Here is an 18,506-nt window from a genome sequence, read left to right as displayed (position 1 = left end):
TGATGGTAGAATTGGTTCCTGTTTCATCTAAATAACAAACAGACACCCATAGAAAGTTATTTGAGTGGCTACCTGCCCAGACGTGCCTTAAATAATGATGACCAGGATGAGTAGAGGGCCAAGAAGCCAAAACATAGCCACTTTTTATTTATATCATGCTTTTGTTACAGACATGAAACTTTTACTGGGTTTGTTTGCCATGAAAAGAGATGATATGGGTGGAAGTACATTTTAATTGTTAGTAATCACCACCCTCACACAGGAAATGACAAAATTAAGGTAACAGGAAAGTCCATCTAACAAAAGTTATTTTTACATCAGAAGTGAAGCCAAGAGAAATAACACATTTTCTGAAACCCCCTTGATAATCTTTGAAATGCGTGCATATGAGTATCGTTGTCATAGTTCATTACATCATGGAATAATTGGCTTTCCAGGAAAAAATATTTCTGAAGCACCCTAGGATTGATTTTGCTTTAGTCAGAAGATTAGGTATTTGAAAGTGGTGCACATATTACTTCTCTGACACAGTTTATCAAGATACTAAAATCTTACAGAAAACTTCTAACAGATGTTTACTTTCATCCTTGACCCAGGGTTTGTCTTCTAAAATACCATAAATGGGTTTCTTAATTTGTTTTCTCAAATCTGAGAATCACTTTCACTGGATAATGAAGTGAGGGGTGTCTGAGGGAGTGGATGGGAGGCCTGGCAAAGAATTCATTTCCAAAGATACGCTGATTTCCGCCCTGTGGTCTGGTCGGTCCACAGACTTGGCCATGCGATGAGTTTAGCCCTTCCTGGTCTTCCTGGTAGGGCACCCCTTCTGCCAGTTCTAAAGCTACTATTTGCAATTCCATTTCCTATAGGTTCTTAATTCTTCAAAGAGAGGATTAGTCGTGGGTCTCTTTCCTTTTCACGGTAGTAGTCAAGCTCAACTTCTGAGAGCAAACAGCAACCGCCAAAGCAAATACTTTGGGGCCAGCACTTAAGCGCTGGCCTCACTTGGAGGCAGAATTATATAGGCTTGTTTGCTTAACAAGTCAGATGCCCGAGGGGAGGAGACGCGGGCGGCCCCGCCCCCCTTGGAATGGGATTGGCTCCCTGGCTCCCTTGAGTCGTTTATTTTGCATCTCGGTTGGACAGGTTGAGAGAAACATGTCATTAAAGTGTTGTCAAAATGAGCCCTGTCGTGTGGGCTGTACTCTAGATTTGTGGTTTTAGATTTTCAAAGGGGCGGACTTAATGGCTTTGGGATCAAGTTCCTGAAACTAGTCTTCTGGACCTAGAAAAATGCCGTCGTAACAGGAGGCGCCAATCAACTTAAATGTCATCCCCACACAGTAGAGAAAATGACGAAAGTTCCTCAGGGATTTGATTTCAGTTTCTTAAATGAGGAAGAAGCCAGGAAGATCCTTCAGGTGCTGGAAAGAAATGAGGAGCTGCAGAGGGCAGAGAAGGACAGGATCAGGTACAGAGCAAACTCCTTTCTCTCTCTCCCCTGGGCCTGGGTCCGGGGGTGGGGGGACCCCGAGGTCCGCGGATGCCCTGAAGCCGGTGGCGCCTTCGCGGGGCACCTGCCCGGGGGCGCGGTGACGCCAGGCGGCGCGTTGGCAGTCACGGCTCGCGAGGCTGCGGACGCTGCGCTCCGGGAAGAGGAAATGTGTGCCACGGTTCTCTGTAAAGGCCTTTGGGACTGTCCCCAGACGCGGCATCCCAGCTGGGTCTGGAGTCGGGGCGTGGGTGCGTTTTCTGACGAGTGGGTCCCACGCGCGGGTCCCGCCGCCGGCCGGGCCACTGGGCGGCGCTCGGCGGCGTGGGGTCGCGGCGCTGCGCTCGGCAGCGGGAAGAGGGTCGGGGGCGCCGCGTGGAGCAGACGTGCTTGCCAGGCCCCCTGGGGTCGTGCACCCCTCCGCCTGACAGTCTTTCCTTCAGCCACGGAGACAGTCCGTGGGGCCCTCACGGGCAGCAAAACGTCCCCACCCCAAGGGCGGGAACTCGAGGAATTTGCTAAATAGCCTGTGGATGAGTGGGACTCGGCCTGGAATGGGTGAGTCTCCTTGCGCTGTGGGGAGGAAGTTTCTGCGGAATTTCACCCTTGACCTTGCTACGCAGTGTTGTTGGTGAGGGATTAGGTACCAGCGAATGAAACCCAGAAATAATTACCTGGGCTGTAAATTAACCAGGTGAGCTGCTGGCAAATGTGGGATAAAGCCTGAATGAGTTGAAGGCACTCCCTCACCAGTCTTGCAATCAGACCCATCCAAGACCGTCTCCCAGTGACTGGTAAGGAATTCTGAGCACCACTCAAAGATCACGATGTGTGGCACCGGCTGGAATTTAGAAAGCCTTGGTTCATGGTCAACTGCTTGGTGATAGGAGTTCTGAGTTCCCAGTTCCTCCCCAGTCTGCTGCCCTCTCCTTCCAGCTCAAGGGCACTCTTCAGATTGGGAAGCCCTTGATCTTTCCAGAAGGAATTAGGGCACTCTGGGCCCAGAACTGTCTTCATTCTAACCCTATAGACCTGGCTTTGGGGAAGGAATGAGTATTTGCAGCCTGAGGATGTAAATGTCACACTGTCCGTCATGTTCTGCCTTTAGACAAACAGGCTCTGTCATGCCCCCAGACAGAGCAATGGGGACAATATGTCCACAGCCATGCACACTGTGTACATATACCCACACGGATGCCATGCCCCTCGCCTCCCCCAGGTGCATCCAACTCTGGGAAGGAGAAATTGAGACCTGCATAGAGTTTGTCTTCAACACCTAAGAGAAGATTTCAAAAGATTCACAAACAAAACAAAACAAAACAACAGAATTAAAAGATGGGTCTATTTTGGAACAAAAATTTTTTTTAAATTCATGCATAGCTTTTTCATAAAATATTAATTTTCCAGGAAATGTTAAAGTCCCCTCATGGATTCCATAGACACTAAGAAACTGGTTGTTCTCAGTGAATGTTACTGGAGGTGACTCATCTCTGAACAGGATGGGAGTTCTTAACTGATACGGTGTGTGTTTGGGGAAATTGAGGGGAGAATTGGGAAATATGAGGAAAAGAAGCTTCTGTACAGGGTGTTATCAGCTTGGCTTCCCCTGAATTGTAGTCTTAAGAGTAGTGATATGACAATTTTCATTCAAAGGAATTTTGACTTGTGTTTCACCTGATGCTTGCCTGTTTCCCTGTAACAGTGCCTGGGGGCCCACCTGAGTTGACTTTAGAAGGGAGTGGATCTACTCATTGGTGGCAAAGGCCGCTGGACGGGTTTTCAGAAGGAAGACTAGAAACACTTTCTGATTTCACGGCACTCACATCCTAACTGAAGCACCCTCTGGAAAAGCTATAATGCTGGCAACATCAACACTGTAACTACTTAATATTAAAAATAATGTGTGACGGCTGGCACCACGGCTCAATAGGCTAATCCTCTGCCTGTGGCGCTGGCACACCGCATTCTTTGTTTTTTTTGTTTTTGTTTTTTTTTTTTTGACAGGCAGAGTGGACAGTGAGAGAGAGAGAGAGAGAGAGAGAGAAAGGTCTTCCTTTTGCCATTGGTTCACCCTCCAATGGCCGCAGCGCGCCGGCCGCGCTGATCCGATGGCAGGAGCCAGGTCCTTATCCTGGTCTCCCATGGGGTGCAGGGCCCAAGCACTTGGGCCATCCTCCACTGCACTCCCTGGCCACAGCAGAGAGCTGGCCTGGAAGAGGGGCAACCGGGACAGAATCCGGCGCCCCAACTGGGACTAGAACCCGGTGTGCCGGTGCCGCAAGGCGGAGGATTAGCCTAGTGAGCCGCGGCACCGGCGACACACCAGGTTCTAGTCCCAGTCAGGGTGCCAGATTCTGTCCCGGTTGCCCCTCTTCCAGTCCAACTCTCTGCTGTGGCCCGGGAGTGCAGTGGAGGATGGCCCAAGTGCTTGGGCCCTGCACCCCATGGGAGACCAGGAGAAGCACCTGGCTCCTGCCTTCGGATCAGCACTGTGCGCCGGCTGCAGCACGCCGGCCGCAGCGGCCATTGGAGGGCAAATCAACGGCAAAGGAAGACTTTTCTCTCTGTCTCTCTCACTGTCCACTCTGCCTGTCAAAAAAAAAAAAAAAAAAAAAAAAAAAAGAAAGAAAAGAAAAGAAAAGAAAAAAAAATAATGTGTTACTGAAATAATTTGAAAAAAACATAGCCATAAACACATAGAGGTAATTTAAGGAAAGTAGACTATTGGTCCAAATGCTCAGGGCAGTGATGACTAGTGCTTTCCCCCTGAATAATTCCTGGCTCCCACAAATACCTGTGTGCAGAGAACAGGCCCAGAGCCTTGTTCTGCATTCCTGCTTCAGAGGTTCACAGGCATTGATTTCAGCAGCAGATACTGGCTTGCGGCCTCTTCTGCTCTTCTAGCTGTGTGTGAGCATCAGACTTTCCAGATCGAAACCAGCGCACGTGACTGATAGCCCAGGAGTGTGATTTCAGAGATAGCTCAGCAGCCTGTCTGGGAAACTCAGGAGGCCTTCATAGTACATTGAGAAACAGCCTCAAGATCTCTTGGCCAGGACAGTAAGGGAACAAACAGAGAAGTGTGGAAAATTTGCCAGTTAGGAAACCATAAAAGAATTGTGGTGTCTACAAACAATTAAGAAGAAGTACCCTAATATGTAGAGAATTATAACCGCAGTAGCAGGCAGGGCCAGAGGCGTCCTGAAATGGATTTTTGAAGAGCCATGGAGTTCACTGTGCACAAGACAGCAGCCCCACCCACAGAAATGCTCCTGGGCACACAGAACTGGTCCTTCATCTTTCCTCATCTGTATCACACCTGCCTGGCTCCAGCCTCCTGGGAAAGTATTTGCATTAAATATAATCATTAATACATAGTTTATTAGAATTTTTAAGAAAAACTCAAAGGTTCTGATTGAGAAGTAGGCAAGAAAGAGAAATAAATCTTCACAGTAGAAGATGTCCAAAGAATAAACAAACCAATTGGGAAAATATTCCTACTCATGGTAGTAAATGAAATTAAAGTAACCTCCAGATACTATGTTGTCCCATTAAAAAGAACAGAAGAAAACTGTTGTGAGGGTTAGAGTGAAAAGAATAGTGTCTGCGTATGGTTAATGACCTTGTAAACTGACTGCAGGTACCTTTGACCCACTTGTCCAGTTCTTAGATATTTCTCATTATTAGGAGACTGAGGTGGGGGAGTTGGTCACACTGGCGTTTATTAAGTTCTGCCTTTTTACATGAGAGTAATTATCGTGATAATAATAACAGCTAATATTTATTGAGTATTCACTGTATACTAGGCACTGTACTAAGCATGTTGTACAGACTTAATTAATCCTCCCAATAACCTCATTAGATACATATTTTAATTCCCATTTCACAGAGAAACAACTTGCAGAGGTTGAGTATCTTTTCCAAGTTAGAGTCAGAATTCAAATCCTGGTCTATCTCAAAGCTGTTTTGCCCGTCAGCATTGAAGAATCCTCACAGTTAGTTATTCCTTGAGGTATTCTTAGCAGTTTTTTACAGAAGCGAAACTAGAATTTAGCCAGAGGAAGGGTCACACAGCTCATAAGGGACAGAGCTAGAATTTGAACCAGAAATTTATCTGTCTCTAAAATCTGCATTCTTTCTATATATATGTATGATAGTATTCAAAAAGTTAGTGGAAAATAGAAATAAAAATAAGTTTATTTTGGTGCTAAATATTTTAAAACTCACACGTAGTTTTTACATAATACCCGTTTTTTGAAGTATATGTGTGCAATCTGAAAAGGCTCCTACTTTTATGTCTTTAAAAACCACAACTGGATATCTCCTCCCCATTTCCACCATGGGTGGGGCTCTGAAATAGAAAGTACCAGAAGATTATGCATATATCACCTTGTCAGCTCACAGAAGAGATACCAATAACTCAAAGACGTTTATTTTTACAATTGCAAAAAAATGTATGAAGTATAAGATGTTACAGTGCCTGGTGATATCAGGCTTGAAAAGTGAAGTGTCTAGATTTAGACCATCTTTGCTCAATATCAAGACTGCCCAGGAGGGTTTTCAAGAATGTCCTTGTTTCTACACACTTGATCTTAGCCAAAAGGCCGAGAAGCGATGTCCTTGTTTCTGATTTACATTAGTGTCCTTTAGCTGTGACATGGTTCTGAAGGGGACAGTATATATCCAAGTGGTCAGTAGCCAGTGGAAGCTGCTGCATCTTGCAGAGATTATAACCCAGATATGCAAGCCTCCAGTCTCTCCTAGGCTTTCTGCCGGCCCTCTCCTCTCCTAGCCTGTAAAATCTGCCTCTAGCTACAGGGAAGAATTTCAAGAGGCATAGGAGGGCTATTCACTGGATTTCTATCATGCACCACTGTGTTGACCCTGAGAACACAGCCGTGAATAAAATACAGATTCTGCTCCAAATGCCAGCAGTCTATGAAAGGCTTCCATTGATGGTGTCAACCTCGTGAGATGAAGGACTCATAGGAATTAGCTCACTCTTTTTTTTTTTTTTTTTAAGATTTACTTATTTATTTAAGAGGCAGAGTTACAGAGAGATGGAGAGACAGAGAGAGAAAAATCTTCCATCCACTGCTTCACTTCCCGGATGGCTGCAACAGCTAGAGCTGGGCTGATCTGATCTGAAGCCAGGGGCCAGAAGCTTCTTCTGGGTCTCCAGTGTGGGTGTGGAGGTCCAAGGACTTGAGCCATCTTCCACTGCTTTCCCAGGCCATCAACAGGAAGCTGGATCGGAAGTGGAGCAGTCAGGACACGAACCAGCACCCATATAGGATGCCAGTGCCATAGGCAGAGGCTTAACCTACTATGCCACAGCACTGGCCCCTGTAGCTCACTCTTAAACAGCCCTGTGTGGCCTAGAAAAGCCTATATGAACAATGCCTGAGAGTCACAGGCATTCCCAATAGACTTGATTGATCTGATGTAAAATAAGATATTAGATTAACATCATGAATTTCTGAGATAGCTACACTTTCCAACAATATCCGTTTTAGTCAATTCCTTTAAACTGAGTAGAGAACTCACTCTTGGGTTCATTCTTCGGTCTACTTAGTCCTGTGAACTGCCCTTCATGAGCAGTGCATGTAGGACTCCTGGAAGAACATAGTGCCATAGCCCAAGGTCAGAGAGTAGTGTCCTCTTGGGGGCTCTGTGACATTATACCTGTTTTAGCTTTTAAAGTCTTTCATATCTGTTTTTATCCTCATCCTAAACCTGATAAAACAGGTATTTGTATCTTCTCTTTTCAAGCTCATAATAAAAACAGCTATAATAATAGCTGCCGCTTGTTAGTACTTGCTGTATGCTGTGGTTTTGTTTGCACTATCTCATTTAATTCTCAGAACAGTGAACTAAGGGATATTTTTCTCTCTTCTGTAGAGGAGGCTTACAGAGGGTGGGTACCTTGCTTGAGATAGTGCTGCTGGAAGTGTCAGCTTTGAGGGGGCTTCTTTGTACATAATCACTGTGCAAGACTGCCTCCCACAGGGCAAAACAGTTACAGTGACTTCTCTCACGTGACCCAGCCAGCTTCTGACAGATCCAGGACTGATGGATGTCTTCTCACTTTGAAATTCTTGCCGTCATCATGGGCCACAAAAATAGAGAGCACACAAATTTTTTTAAAAAATTTATTTATTTGAGAAGTAGAATTGTAGACCAAGAGAGGGAGAGACAGACAGAAAGGTTTTGCATCCGCTGGTTCACTCCCCAAATGGCTGCAATGCCCAGAGCTGGGCTGATCCAGAGCCAAAAGCCAGGAGCTTCCTCCAGGTCTCCCACATGGGTGCAGGGGCCCACGGACTTGGACCATCTTCCACTGCTTTCCCAGGCCATAGCAGAGAGCTGGATTAGAAGAGGAGCAGCCGGGACATGAACAGGTATCCATATGGGATACCTGCACCAAAGATGGAGGCTTAGCCCTACTGCAGCACAGCACCAGCCTCGAGAGCATACAATTCTAGGTAGTCATGTGCTCAGCATAGTGGATATCGGGGAACAATCTGGAGTATCTGCTTATATTGGAGAAGTTTCTGGCAACTATGTTTAAAAAATGTATGTATGTATTTATAAGGCTGTATTGCAAACTACTAAAATGGTTATCTCTTGGGAATGATACTGAAAGGACTTTTTTTATTCTAAATATTTATTTATTTGAAAGGCAGAGTTACAGAGAGGCAGAGGCAGAGAGAGAATCTTCCATCCACTGGTTTATTCCCCAAATGGATGCAATGACCAGAGCTGCACTGATCCAAAGCCAGGAGCCAGGAGCCTCTTCAGGGTCTCCCACATGGGTGCAAGGGCCTAAGCACTTGGACCATCTTCTACTGCTTTCCCAGATCACAACAGAGAGCTGGATTGGAAGTGGAGTAACCGAGACTCGAACTGACACCCATACGGGATGCTGGCATTGCAAGCAGTGACTTTACCCACTACACCAGCCCTAATAGGGCTTTAACCCTTTTACTACGAGCATATTTTTTACAGTTTGTTATGTTATTTTTAAAAAGTAATGATCAGGGGCCGGCTCTGTGGTGGAGCAGGTAAAGCCACTGCCTGCAGCACCAGCATCCCATATGGGCACCGGTTCCAGTCTGGGCTGCTCCACTTCTGATCCAGCTCTCTGCTATGGCCTGGGAGGGCAGTAGAAGATGGCCAAGCCCTTGGGCCCCTGCACCCAAGTGGGAGACCCAGAAGAAGCTCCTGGCTCTTAGCTTCGGATTGGCCCAGCTCCAGCTGCTGTGGTTGAGTGAACCAGTGGATGGAAGACTTCTCTATCTCTCTCCCTCTGCCTCTGCCTTTCTAACTCTGACTTTCAAGTGAAATAAATAAATTTTTTTAAAGTAATGATCACTGTTTCTTTTGAGGCAAAATGCAGAATGTTTGACTATTTTTGCCTCCAATAAATATATTTTAGAAAATAATTTCTTTTAAAAAGATACTAAATGCTTTTTTTTTGCCCTTGTTCTTTTCTTTATAATATTAATGTATACATGGGAAAGTTGATTCATAGTAAGTTGTGCATCAACCTTGATTCTTTGTGGTCAAGGAGAACCTCACATCTAGTAGGTACTCAATACCTAGTTAAATGAAACGTAAGCCACTGCTGTGTAAGGACTACAAAATAAGGGAAAGAGAGATCTAGAGAAACCACATGGAGGACAAAAGATCAGATTAAGGTTATTTCATAAAATACTACCCTTTCTTATTAGCACACACCATTTTAAAACTGAGAACCACATGAAGGTCAAAGGAACTCAGGTTAAGGTTAGTAAGAAAATGTTTTCCTTCGCTGTCAGCATACAGGGGTCTCAAAACTGAGAAGCAGGTGCATCGACTTCCGCGTGCATGGGTGAATTCTTGGCTCCCTCTTCATGCAGGTCTGTTTTCCTGAGGTTCTTTACTGCCTGGATGATGACACTTGAGAGGCACATGCTCACCCTGCTCTTCTCAGGAATGTTTCCTTGTTGACGTTGCCAGTGGCCCTATTCCAAGGCTTCATTCCAGGTGCTAACTTGACATGGCACAGGAGTCAGCTTCCTCATTCTACTCTGGGGTAGGCTTTCTAGTGATGACAGAGGAAAGTAGGGTCTACAGTGGTCCAATCCCCCACCCCCAACTAAAGGTGGTGATTTTTTTTAATTGATTTCAAGTTTGCCTTCTTTTCTTTTTTTTTTTATTTTCTTGACAGGCAGAGTTAGAGAGAGACAGACGGAGAGAAAGGTCTTCTTTTTCCGTTGGTTCACTCCCCAAATGGCCGGCGCGGCTGGCGCGCTGTGCCGATCTGAAGTCAGGAGCCAGGCGCTTCTTCCTGGTCTCCCATGCGGGTGCAGGGCCCAAGCACTTGGGTCATCCTCCACTGCACTCCTGGGCCATAGCAGAGAGCTGGACTGGAAGAGGAGCAACCGGTACAGAATCCAGTGCTCCAACTGGGACTAGAACCCGGTGTGCCGGCGCCACAGGCAGAGGATTAGCCTAGTGAGCCACGGCGCCAGCCTCAAGTTTGCCTTCTTTTTCAACATTAAAACAATGTATTTATCAGCAGTTGAAGGAAGAAAGGGGGTGAGGGAAAGAGTAATGTGCTCTGGTAACCCCGGTTCTCCTCTCATCACTGTAGTTTTACCTTTTTTTAAAATATATTTTATTTTTTGAAAGGCAGAGTTAGAGGGAGAGGGAGAAACAGAGAGACAGAGAGATCTTCCATCCGCTGGAGAAGGAGAAAGAGATTTTCACTCCCCAAATGGACCCAGCGGCCATGAATAGACCAGGCCAGAGAGCCAGGAGCTTCATCTGAGTTTCCCATGTGCATCAGGAACCAAGCTCTTGGGCTGTCCTCCGCTCCTTTCCCAAGCACATTAGCAGAGAGCTGTATGGAAGCAGAGCAGCCAGGACTCAAACCAGCCCCAATGTGGGATGCCGGCATTGGGTGGCTTAACCCATTATGCCGCAATGCTGGCCCCTGTAGTTTTATCTTTTATAAAATGTCATATAAATGAAAACACAGAATACATATCCTCTTGAGACTGACCTCTTCTCTAATTCAGAAAAATACCTTTGAGATTCATGTAAGCTGTTGCATTCATAATTCATGCTTTTTATTGCTGAGTAGTGTAAGTGTCTCACTGTTAATCCATTTACCTCCTAAAAAGCATTTGTGTTGTTTCCAGATTTGGGTGATGTTGAATAGAGCTGCTGTAAATAATTTTTTGTACAGATTTTTGCATGAATATACATTTATTATTAGAAAAGAGTAGCTGGATCACATTCTTAAATTTATAAGAAACTGACAAACCTTTTATCCAATGGTTGTACCATTTGCATTCCTACCAGCAATATATGAAAGTTCCAAATTTCTGTTGTAGTTATTTGGGCAGCTAGAGTAAAATACCTTAGACTGGGTAATTTATAAACAACAGAAATGTATTGTTCACAGTCTGGATCCTGGGTCAAGATAAAGGCACTTGCAGATTTGTTATCTGGTAGGACCCACTTCTCATATGGTGTCTTCCTGGGGCATCACATTGTGATCTCTAGTTCTTGTTTTATTTTCTTCTTTTCTTTGAGAGGCAGATAGGCAGAGAGAGAGAGAGAGTTCTTCCATATGCGAGTTCACTCTCCACGTGCCCCCAATAGGCAGAGATGGGCCAGGCTGAAGCAGGGAGGCCAGAGCTCCATCCAGGTCTCCCACCTTGTGAGAGAGGCTTGAGTACTTGAGCCATCACCTACAACCTCCTAGCGTGCACGTTAGCAGGAAACTGAAATCAGGAGCAGAGGACCTGGGACTGAAACCAGGCACTCTGATAAGGGATTTGGGCATCCCAAGTGGCAACTTACCACTGCACCAAACCACCCCCCTTCTGTTTCTGGAAAAAATTGTAGCATTGATATTGCAATATCTTCTTTATTTCATAAAATTCACTGAGAAACCATATAGAACTGTATTTTTCTCTTTTGAAAAAAAAATTTTTTTTGACAGGCAGAGTGGACAGTGAGAGAGAGAGACAGAGAGAAAGGTCTTCCTTTTGCCGTTGATTCACCCTCCAATGGCCGCCGTGGCTGGCGCGCCGCGGCCAGCGCACCACGCTGATCTGAAGCCAGGAGCCAGGTGCTTCTCTTGGTCTCCCATGGGGTGCAGGGCCCAAGCACTTGGGCCATCCTCCACTCTTTTTCCTGGGGCACCAGCAGGGAGCTGGATTGGAAGTGGAGCAGCTGGGACTGGAACCGGCACCCATATGAGATGCCAGCACTGCCAGCAGTGGCTTTACCTGCTACATCACTGTGTTGGCCCCCGTGCCTTCATTTTTATAATTTGCAGCACTTTTTAGTATTCCATTTTAGTTTATTTATTATATGTTTTACTACATATCAGTTTCTTTTTTCCTGTGGTTGCTCTAGAGATACCTATATAGCTTTTTACACTCTAGTTAGAATATGTCATACCACCACATAGGTCACTTTACCTCTTGCTTTAGGTTGTTGTTGTATATTGTAGAAATGCATATCTGCAAAATCCCATCAAATAATATTATACTATTGCTTTTAGCCATCAAACATATCATAAAGAACTCAATTATATAAATAAAAAAAGTTTAAAGAAGAACTCAAGAGGGGGCCAGCATTATGGTATATTAGGTTAAGCCACTCCCTGCAATGCCAGGATCCCATATATGGGTACCGGTTTGAGTCTAGCTGCCCCACTTCCAATCCAGCTCCCTCCTGGTGCACCTGGGAAAGCAGCGGGAGATGATCCAAATGCTTGGGCCCTTGCACGTACATCAGAAACCTGGACGAAGTTCCAGGTTCCTGGCTTTGGCCTGGCCCAGCCTTGGCCATTGCGGCCATTTGGGGTGTGAACCAGCAGATGGACGATCTTTCTCTGTGTCTCTTCCTCTCTCTGTAACTCTGCCTTGCAAATAAATAAATAAATGTTTTAAAGAAAGAAGAACTAAAAAGGAGAAAAGTTTATCACACAGCCCTCTGTATTCGTGAGCTCCACATCTGTAAAACTCATCCAAATATTTTCAAACCAAAAAATTTTTAAAAATAAAGTTGTGTGTGTAGTGAACATGTACAGACTTTTTTCTCGTCATTGTTCCCTAAATAAAACATTCTAATAACTGTTTACATAGCATTAACATTGTACTAGGTATTACAAGTAATCTAGAAGTGAGTTACAGTAGATGGTGCATAGGTCATGGGTAGATACTACATCATTTTATGTAAGAAACGAGCATCCTCGGATTTTGGCATCTGCTGGGTGTCCTGGAACCAGATAGGGGTAACTGTCTGTCCAGCTCTACCATCTCTGTGGCTCTTTCTCCATTCCAGATGTCCCAGGCTGCCTTCCAGTGTCATTTCCCCTTCATCTCAAGTACTTCCTTGAGTAATTCTTTTCCTGAAAGTCTGCAAAATTCTGTTTTCCTTTTTCCAAGAATGTCTTTCGTTGATCTTCATTCCTTAAGGATATTTTCATAGAATTAAGGGTGGAAGGGTTTTTTTTAACACGTTATGGAGTTGCCTTCTCTCTGCACCCTCTTCCTGTGCTTTCTAGCTCCCTGGGTGCCCCCTTTCCTTCTTTAGTCCTCTTGCAGGAGAACAGGATGAGAAAAGAAAGCAGCAGTTGTTTGCCACATCCTCTTGGGACCACAGCTAGGGGAAGGCTCCTCTCTCTCAGTGTGGCTGGCTGCTGTTGCTGCTGCCCCTGCTGTCAGAAGACCCTCTGCCTGTTCCTCTCAAGCCTGCCTTAGGGGGCTTTTCCAGGAGCCCTCTCCATTTCCACCCGTGCCTGCTGCTGGGTTCTGACTGCCCTCAGTCCTGACCAGGGTGTTGTAGAAGAAGGAAAAAGGAACAGGAAGCCCACGTCTGGTTCAGTGGTACTTGGTCTTGCACAGTTTGCCTCTACTATTTGCTTACCAGCATCTTCAGACAATTGCTCCATGCATTCTGTCTTGCTTTATGGCTGCATCCACTAGGAGCAATGGGGTGCAAGCACTTAGGCTCTTTTACCTGGAACCAGCACTCCCTACATTTGCTTTTCAAAAATATAATTTTATTGAGGTGAAATGCATAGAATACAAAAATATCTACTTTATTTTTTAAATGATGTCTTTTTTGTTTGTTTGTTTGTTTGACAGGCAGAGTGGACAGTGAGAGAGAGAGACAGAGAAAAAGGTCTTCCTTTTGCCGTTGGTTCACCCTCCAATGGCCGCCGCGGCCGGCGCGCTGCAGCCGGTGCACCGCGCTGATCCGATGGCAGGAGCCAGGTACTTCTCCTGGTCTCCCATGGGGTGCAGGGCCCAAGCACTTGGGCCATCCTCCACTGCAATCCCTGGCCACAGCAGGGAGCTGGCTTGGAAGAGGGGCAACCGGGACAGAATCCGGCGCCCGGACCGGGACTAGAACCTGGTGTACCGGCACTGCAAGGCAGAAGATTAGCCTATTGAGCCACGGCATCAGCCTATGATGTCTATTTTTGTTTACTTTTTCCTTATATATTTTCATTTTATTTGAAAGGCAGAGAGACAGAGAGCTCTTATCTGCTGGTGTACTCCTCACATGCCTTCCTGGCAGAAAGCAGGAGCCCAGAATTCAGACTGGGCCCCTCACATGGGTGGCAGGGTCCCAAGCACTTGAGCCATCACCTACTGCCTCCTGGAGTGAGCATTAGCAGAAAACTGGGTGGGAAACAGGAGAGCCACAACTCAGACTAGGCATGCTGATATGAAATGTGGGCATCTGGAGCCGAGACGTAACTGCCACACCAAAGCCCACCCCAGAATTACTCACTTTAGAGTGAACAGAGCCTTGACATGCAGTACAGCCACAGTGGTATACATCACCTTCTCTGTCTGGGACCACACTGTTTTCATCACCTTGAAACAGAACTCATTAAACAGTGACTCCCCGTTCCCATGTTCCTCTAACCACTGCTGGCAGCCACTTATCTGCTTTCTGTCTCTGGATTCACCTATTCTGGATATTTCTTACAAATGGAATCATTTACATATTTTGAATCTGGCTTCTTTGATTTAGCATAATATTTTTGAGAATCAGCAACCTCAAAGCGTGAAACAGTACTTTGCTCCTTTTTACAGCTGAAAAATATTCTATTGTTTGTCTGTATAGATATGTGTAATTCGTTTATCCATTCATCTCCACAGGTCTTTTTTTGGATGCTTGTTCTCACTTCTTTCGGGTATACATGTAAGAATGGAATTTCTGGGATATATGCTAATTCTGTTTAACTTTTTGAGGAGTAGTCAGATTGTTTCCCCTACATTCATTTTTAGCACAGTTGTGGTTGTACTGTCTATATTTTTGTTTGTTACTTATATAAAAACATAACAAAAATAATCCCTTTAAAGACACACATGCAATCTTATTTTCATGGCTGTATACAACTCTACTATGTACATTTGATAATTTAGTTAACTATCCCAATACTTTAGCCATTTTATGTTTTCTTCTGTTTGTTTCTTATTGCTATGTTACATAACACTGTGACAAACCTTTGTGATTACATCCTTAATTCAATTTAAATTGTCCCCCCGGGTACATTCCAAAAATTAGAGTCATTCTTTTAAATATAAATATTTTCTACATTCTTCATATATGCTACCAGACTGCATTCCAAAAATATTATACCAAATTGTATCTCGACTATCAGTGTAGAAGGCTGGATGGTGCTACTAGTATATTTTTTAAATCTTGGCCAGTTTGTGCTTGATTTCATTTCTAAAACTATAGTTACTTTTTCCATATGTTTGGTATTCATTTGCACTTCTTGATTTGTGAATTGTTTGCCATGCCTTCACTCATTTATATATCAGGATCTGCATCACGAATATGTCTAGTCACAAATAACAGAAAAATCTACAAGCAAGTTGGTAGTGTATTTTTCTGGTGTAACAAGACATCTGGGAGCGAGCGGATGCTTGCTGGGCTTAGGATGTCAGAACAGTGCCTGCCCTGTGAGATCTATGTACAACTATGGTTCAAGATGAAGAAAGGGGAAAGGAATGGAAGCAATCGCATCTTTAGGGAGTAGACCTGGGAGTGGAAATGCCCTGTTTTATCTGGAAGTAAAAACTCATGCTCTATCAGATTTCCCTGTATGTGTCTTGCAGGTGTATGATCCCCCGTACCTTTAAGGGAGAATACCTTTAAGAGAAAGCAAGAAATGGTGGTGAAGTAGTGTGTCGGGCCTAGGCTGGTCATAATCCAGGCACTGGCGTGGAATAGAAAGGAGGAGAGCTGGCTGATGCATTCCAGAAGGCACCCAACACTGGCAGTCTTGGGGGGCTTTTTTCCTAATAATTTAAATGTTTCTCTATATATAGTAAAAAATTGACTGTTGTAGTATTTTTTATTAAATTATCTTCCCAGTTTTCAGCTCACATTTAACTTCTATTTATCTGAAAACAGGGTTTTTTTTTTCTTCATTTTTATGGAGTAAAATGTAGTTTTAAGTGTTTTTCCTTTTTCAAAAATTACTTATTTATTTTACTTGAAAGGCAGAGAAAAGCAGAGAGACATATCCTATGCTCTGGATAACTGAAGCCAGAAGCCTGGAGGCAGGAACTAAATCTGGGTCTTGCACATGGGTGGCAAGGACTCAAGGACTTGAGTCATCACCTGCTGCCTCCTAGGGTGCCCAACAACAGAAGTCAGGAGCAAGCTGGGGTTCAAACCCTGGTGCTCTGTTATGGGATGCTGGCATCCCAAGCACTATCGTAACTGCTAGAACAAATGCCCACTGCAGCTTTTGTTTTAAAGTTACAAAGTTCTCCCCTGTAAACCAGATTAATATTCACTAATAGTTTTTTTTTATTTTTTTATTTTTATTTTTTTTATTTTTTGACAGGCAGAGTGGACAGTGAGAGAGAGACAGAGAGAAAGGTCTTCCTTTGCCGTTGGCTCACCCTCCAATGGCCGCCGCGGTTGGCATGCTGCGGCCGGCGCATCGCACTGATCCGATGGCAGGAGCCAGGTACTTCTCCTGGTCTCCCATGGGGTGCAGGGCCCAAGGACTTGGGCCATCCTCCACTGCACTCCCTGGCCACAGCAGAGAGCTGGCCTGGAAGAGGGGCAACCGGGACAGAATCCGGCACCCCGACCAGGACTAGAACCCGGTGTGCTGGCGCCGCAAGGCAGAGGATTAGCCTAGTGAGCCACGGCGCCGGCCTCACTAATAGTTTTTTAAAATCTTTTCTAAAATTTAACTTTTTAATTCATCCAATGTATTTTTTATAAGTTTGGATACTTATGTATGTTATATATATGTAATTTTTTTTCCAAATAGCTATCAAATTGTCCTGCTTTATTTCCATCTGCTTGTATGCCTTATGAAATACAATAAGTCCCCCTTGTCTGTGGCTTCACTTTTCATAGTTTCAGATACTCAAGGTCAACCACAGTCTGAAGATATTAAATGGAAAATTCTAGAAATAAACAATCCATAAGTTTTTTTTGTAAAGATTTATTTATTTTACTTGAAAGAGTTACAGAGAGGCAGAGGCAGAGAGAGAGAGAGAGGTCTTCCATCCTCTGGTTCACTCCCCATGTGGCCGCAACGGCCGGAGCTGGGCCGATCCAAAGCCGGGAGTCTGGAGCTTCTTCTGGGTCTCCCAGGTGGGTGCAGGGGCCCAAGGACTTGGGCCATCTTCTACTGCTTTCCCAGGCCTTAGCAGAGAGCTAGATCCGAAGTAGAGCAGCCGGGTCTTGAACCAGCTCCCACATGGGATGCCGACACTGCAGGCAGCAGCTTTACCCACTACGCCACAGCGCCGGCCCCCAATCCATAAGTTTTAAACTGTATGCCATCCCAGTAGCATGATGAAATCTCCTGCTATCCAGCTGCATCTCTCCTGGGTCATGAGTTATCCCTTCATCCAGTGTATCCACACTGTACTACCTGCCTGTTAGTCAGAGTGGCCGTCTCAGTTATCAGACCAACTGTGATGCTATTACAGTGCAAGTGACCCTTATGTCATAGCCTAACACCATGTCACAATGCCTGCATCATTCTCCATACTTCAGTCATGATTGTGTTATCTTATCTCACCTCATCATAATACAGTAAGATATTTTGAGACAGAGACCATATTTATATAACTTTTAGTATAATACTTTGTTATAATTGTTCTATTTTAGTTGTTAACCCCTTGTTGTTAATCTTTTACTGTACATAATTTATAAATTAAACTTTATCCTAGGTATGAATGTGTAGGGAAAAACTTAGGCTGTATCCTATGTTTGGTACTATCCATCATTTTAGGCATCCGCTGGGGGTCTTGGAATGCATGCTCCATGGATAAGGGGCAGCCACTACATTCCTTGAGGGAAGACTGTAAAACAACCCAACCATATGGCAACAAAGAGTTGGCTTGGCAGCTTTCATGGAATTTTAGGGAAGTGTGACTGCTAGGTCTGTGGTAGTGTAGGCAGCTAAAGCATCATGTCCCAGGGTCCCTCATCCCATATCCTGTGGCAGGTGGCAAACACACATCAGGGTGGACAAATCATCTTGACATCTCCACCAAGTGACTTGATTATTATATAAGTCTGCTTCTTTTGTGGGGAAAACCTATGGGCTGGTTGGGTGCTGTGATATTTGGTTTGCATCCACTGTTCCTGGCCCATAGCTCCCTCCCTCAGGCAGACCATAGAAGCTAGAATTCCTCTTCCTCAAGGCAGATCATTTGAGACTCTGATCTACCACCCCCAACCCTCCTCACCACCTCTGAGCTGCTGACCACACAAGAAATTCTCTGATAGTCCTTGAGTACTAGTAACTGAGTCCTACCTTGTGCCTGCAAGGAAGAAATGCTAAAGATTCTGAACAGACAGGCCCTGCTGTGTTCCCCTGCCCTCAGTTTGTAAGCGTTAGATCAGACCCCTTTGTCCAACCACATTAGGATACATGCATATGTGATGATGCCTTCATTAAAAAAACGAAAGAGCAGAGCTCAGAGGGCTTCCAGAGAGCTGAGCA

At 44.9% G+C, this 18,506-nt stretch overlaps 1 protein-coding gene across 1 annotated transcript in view; it reads left to right on the top strand.

The window, feature by feature from the left end:
- The first annotated feature begins 1,122 nt into the window (after positions 1 to 1,122).
- Positions 1,123 to 18,506, top strand: part of EXPH5 (exophilin 5) — an 87,601-nt gene continuing 70,217 nt past the window's right edge. Inside the window, exon 1 of the mRNA XM_008261801.5 lies at positions 1,123 to 1,471. Within this exon, the coding sequence (XP_008260023.3) occupies positions 1,353 to 1,471 (119 nt within the window). The 5' untranslated portion in view covers positions 1,123 to 1,352. The remainder of the gene's footprint in view (positions 1,472 to 18,506) is intronic.

Source organism: Oryctolagus cuniculus, chromosome 1 (genome assembly GCF_051225735.1).
Source record: "Oryctolagus cuniculus isolate XC-2025 breed Fujian yellow rabbit chromosome 1, ASM5122573v1, whole genome shotgun sequence".
In the NCBI taxonomy this organism is placed as follows: Eukaryota; Metazoa; Chordata; class Mammalia; order Lagomorpha; family Leporidae; genus Oryctolagus; species Oryctolagus cuniculus.
This window is presented reverse-complemented; position numbering and strand designations above follow the sequence as displayed.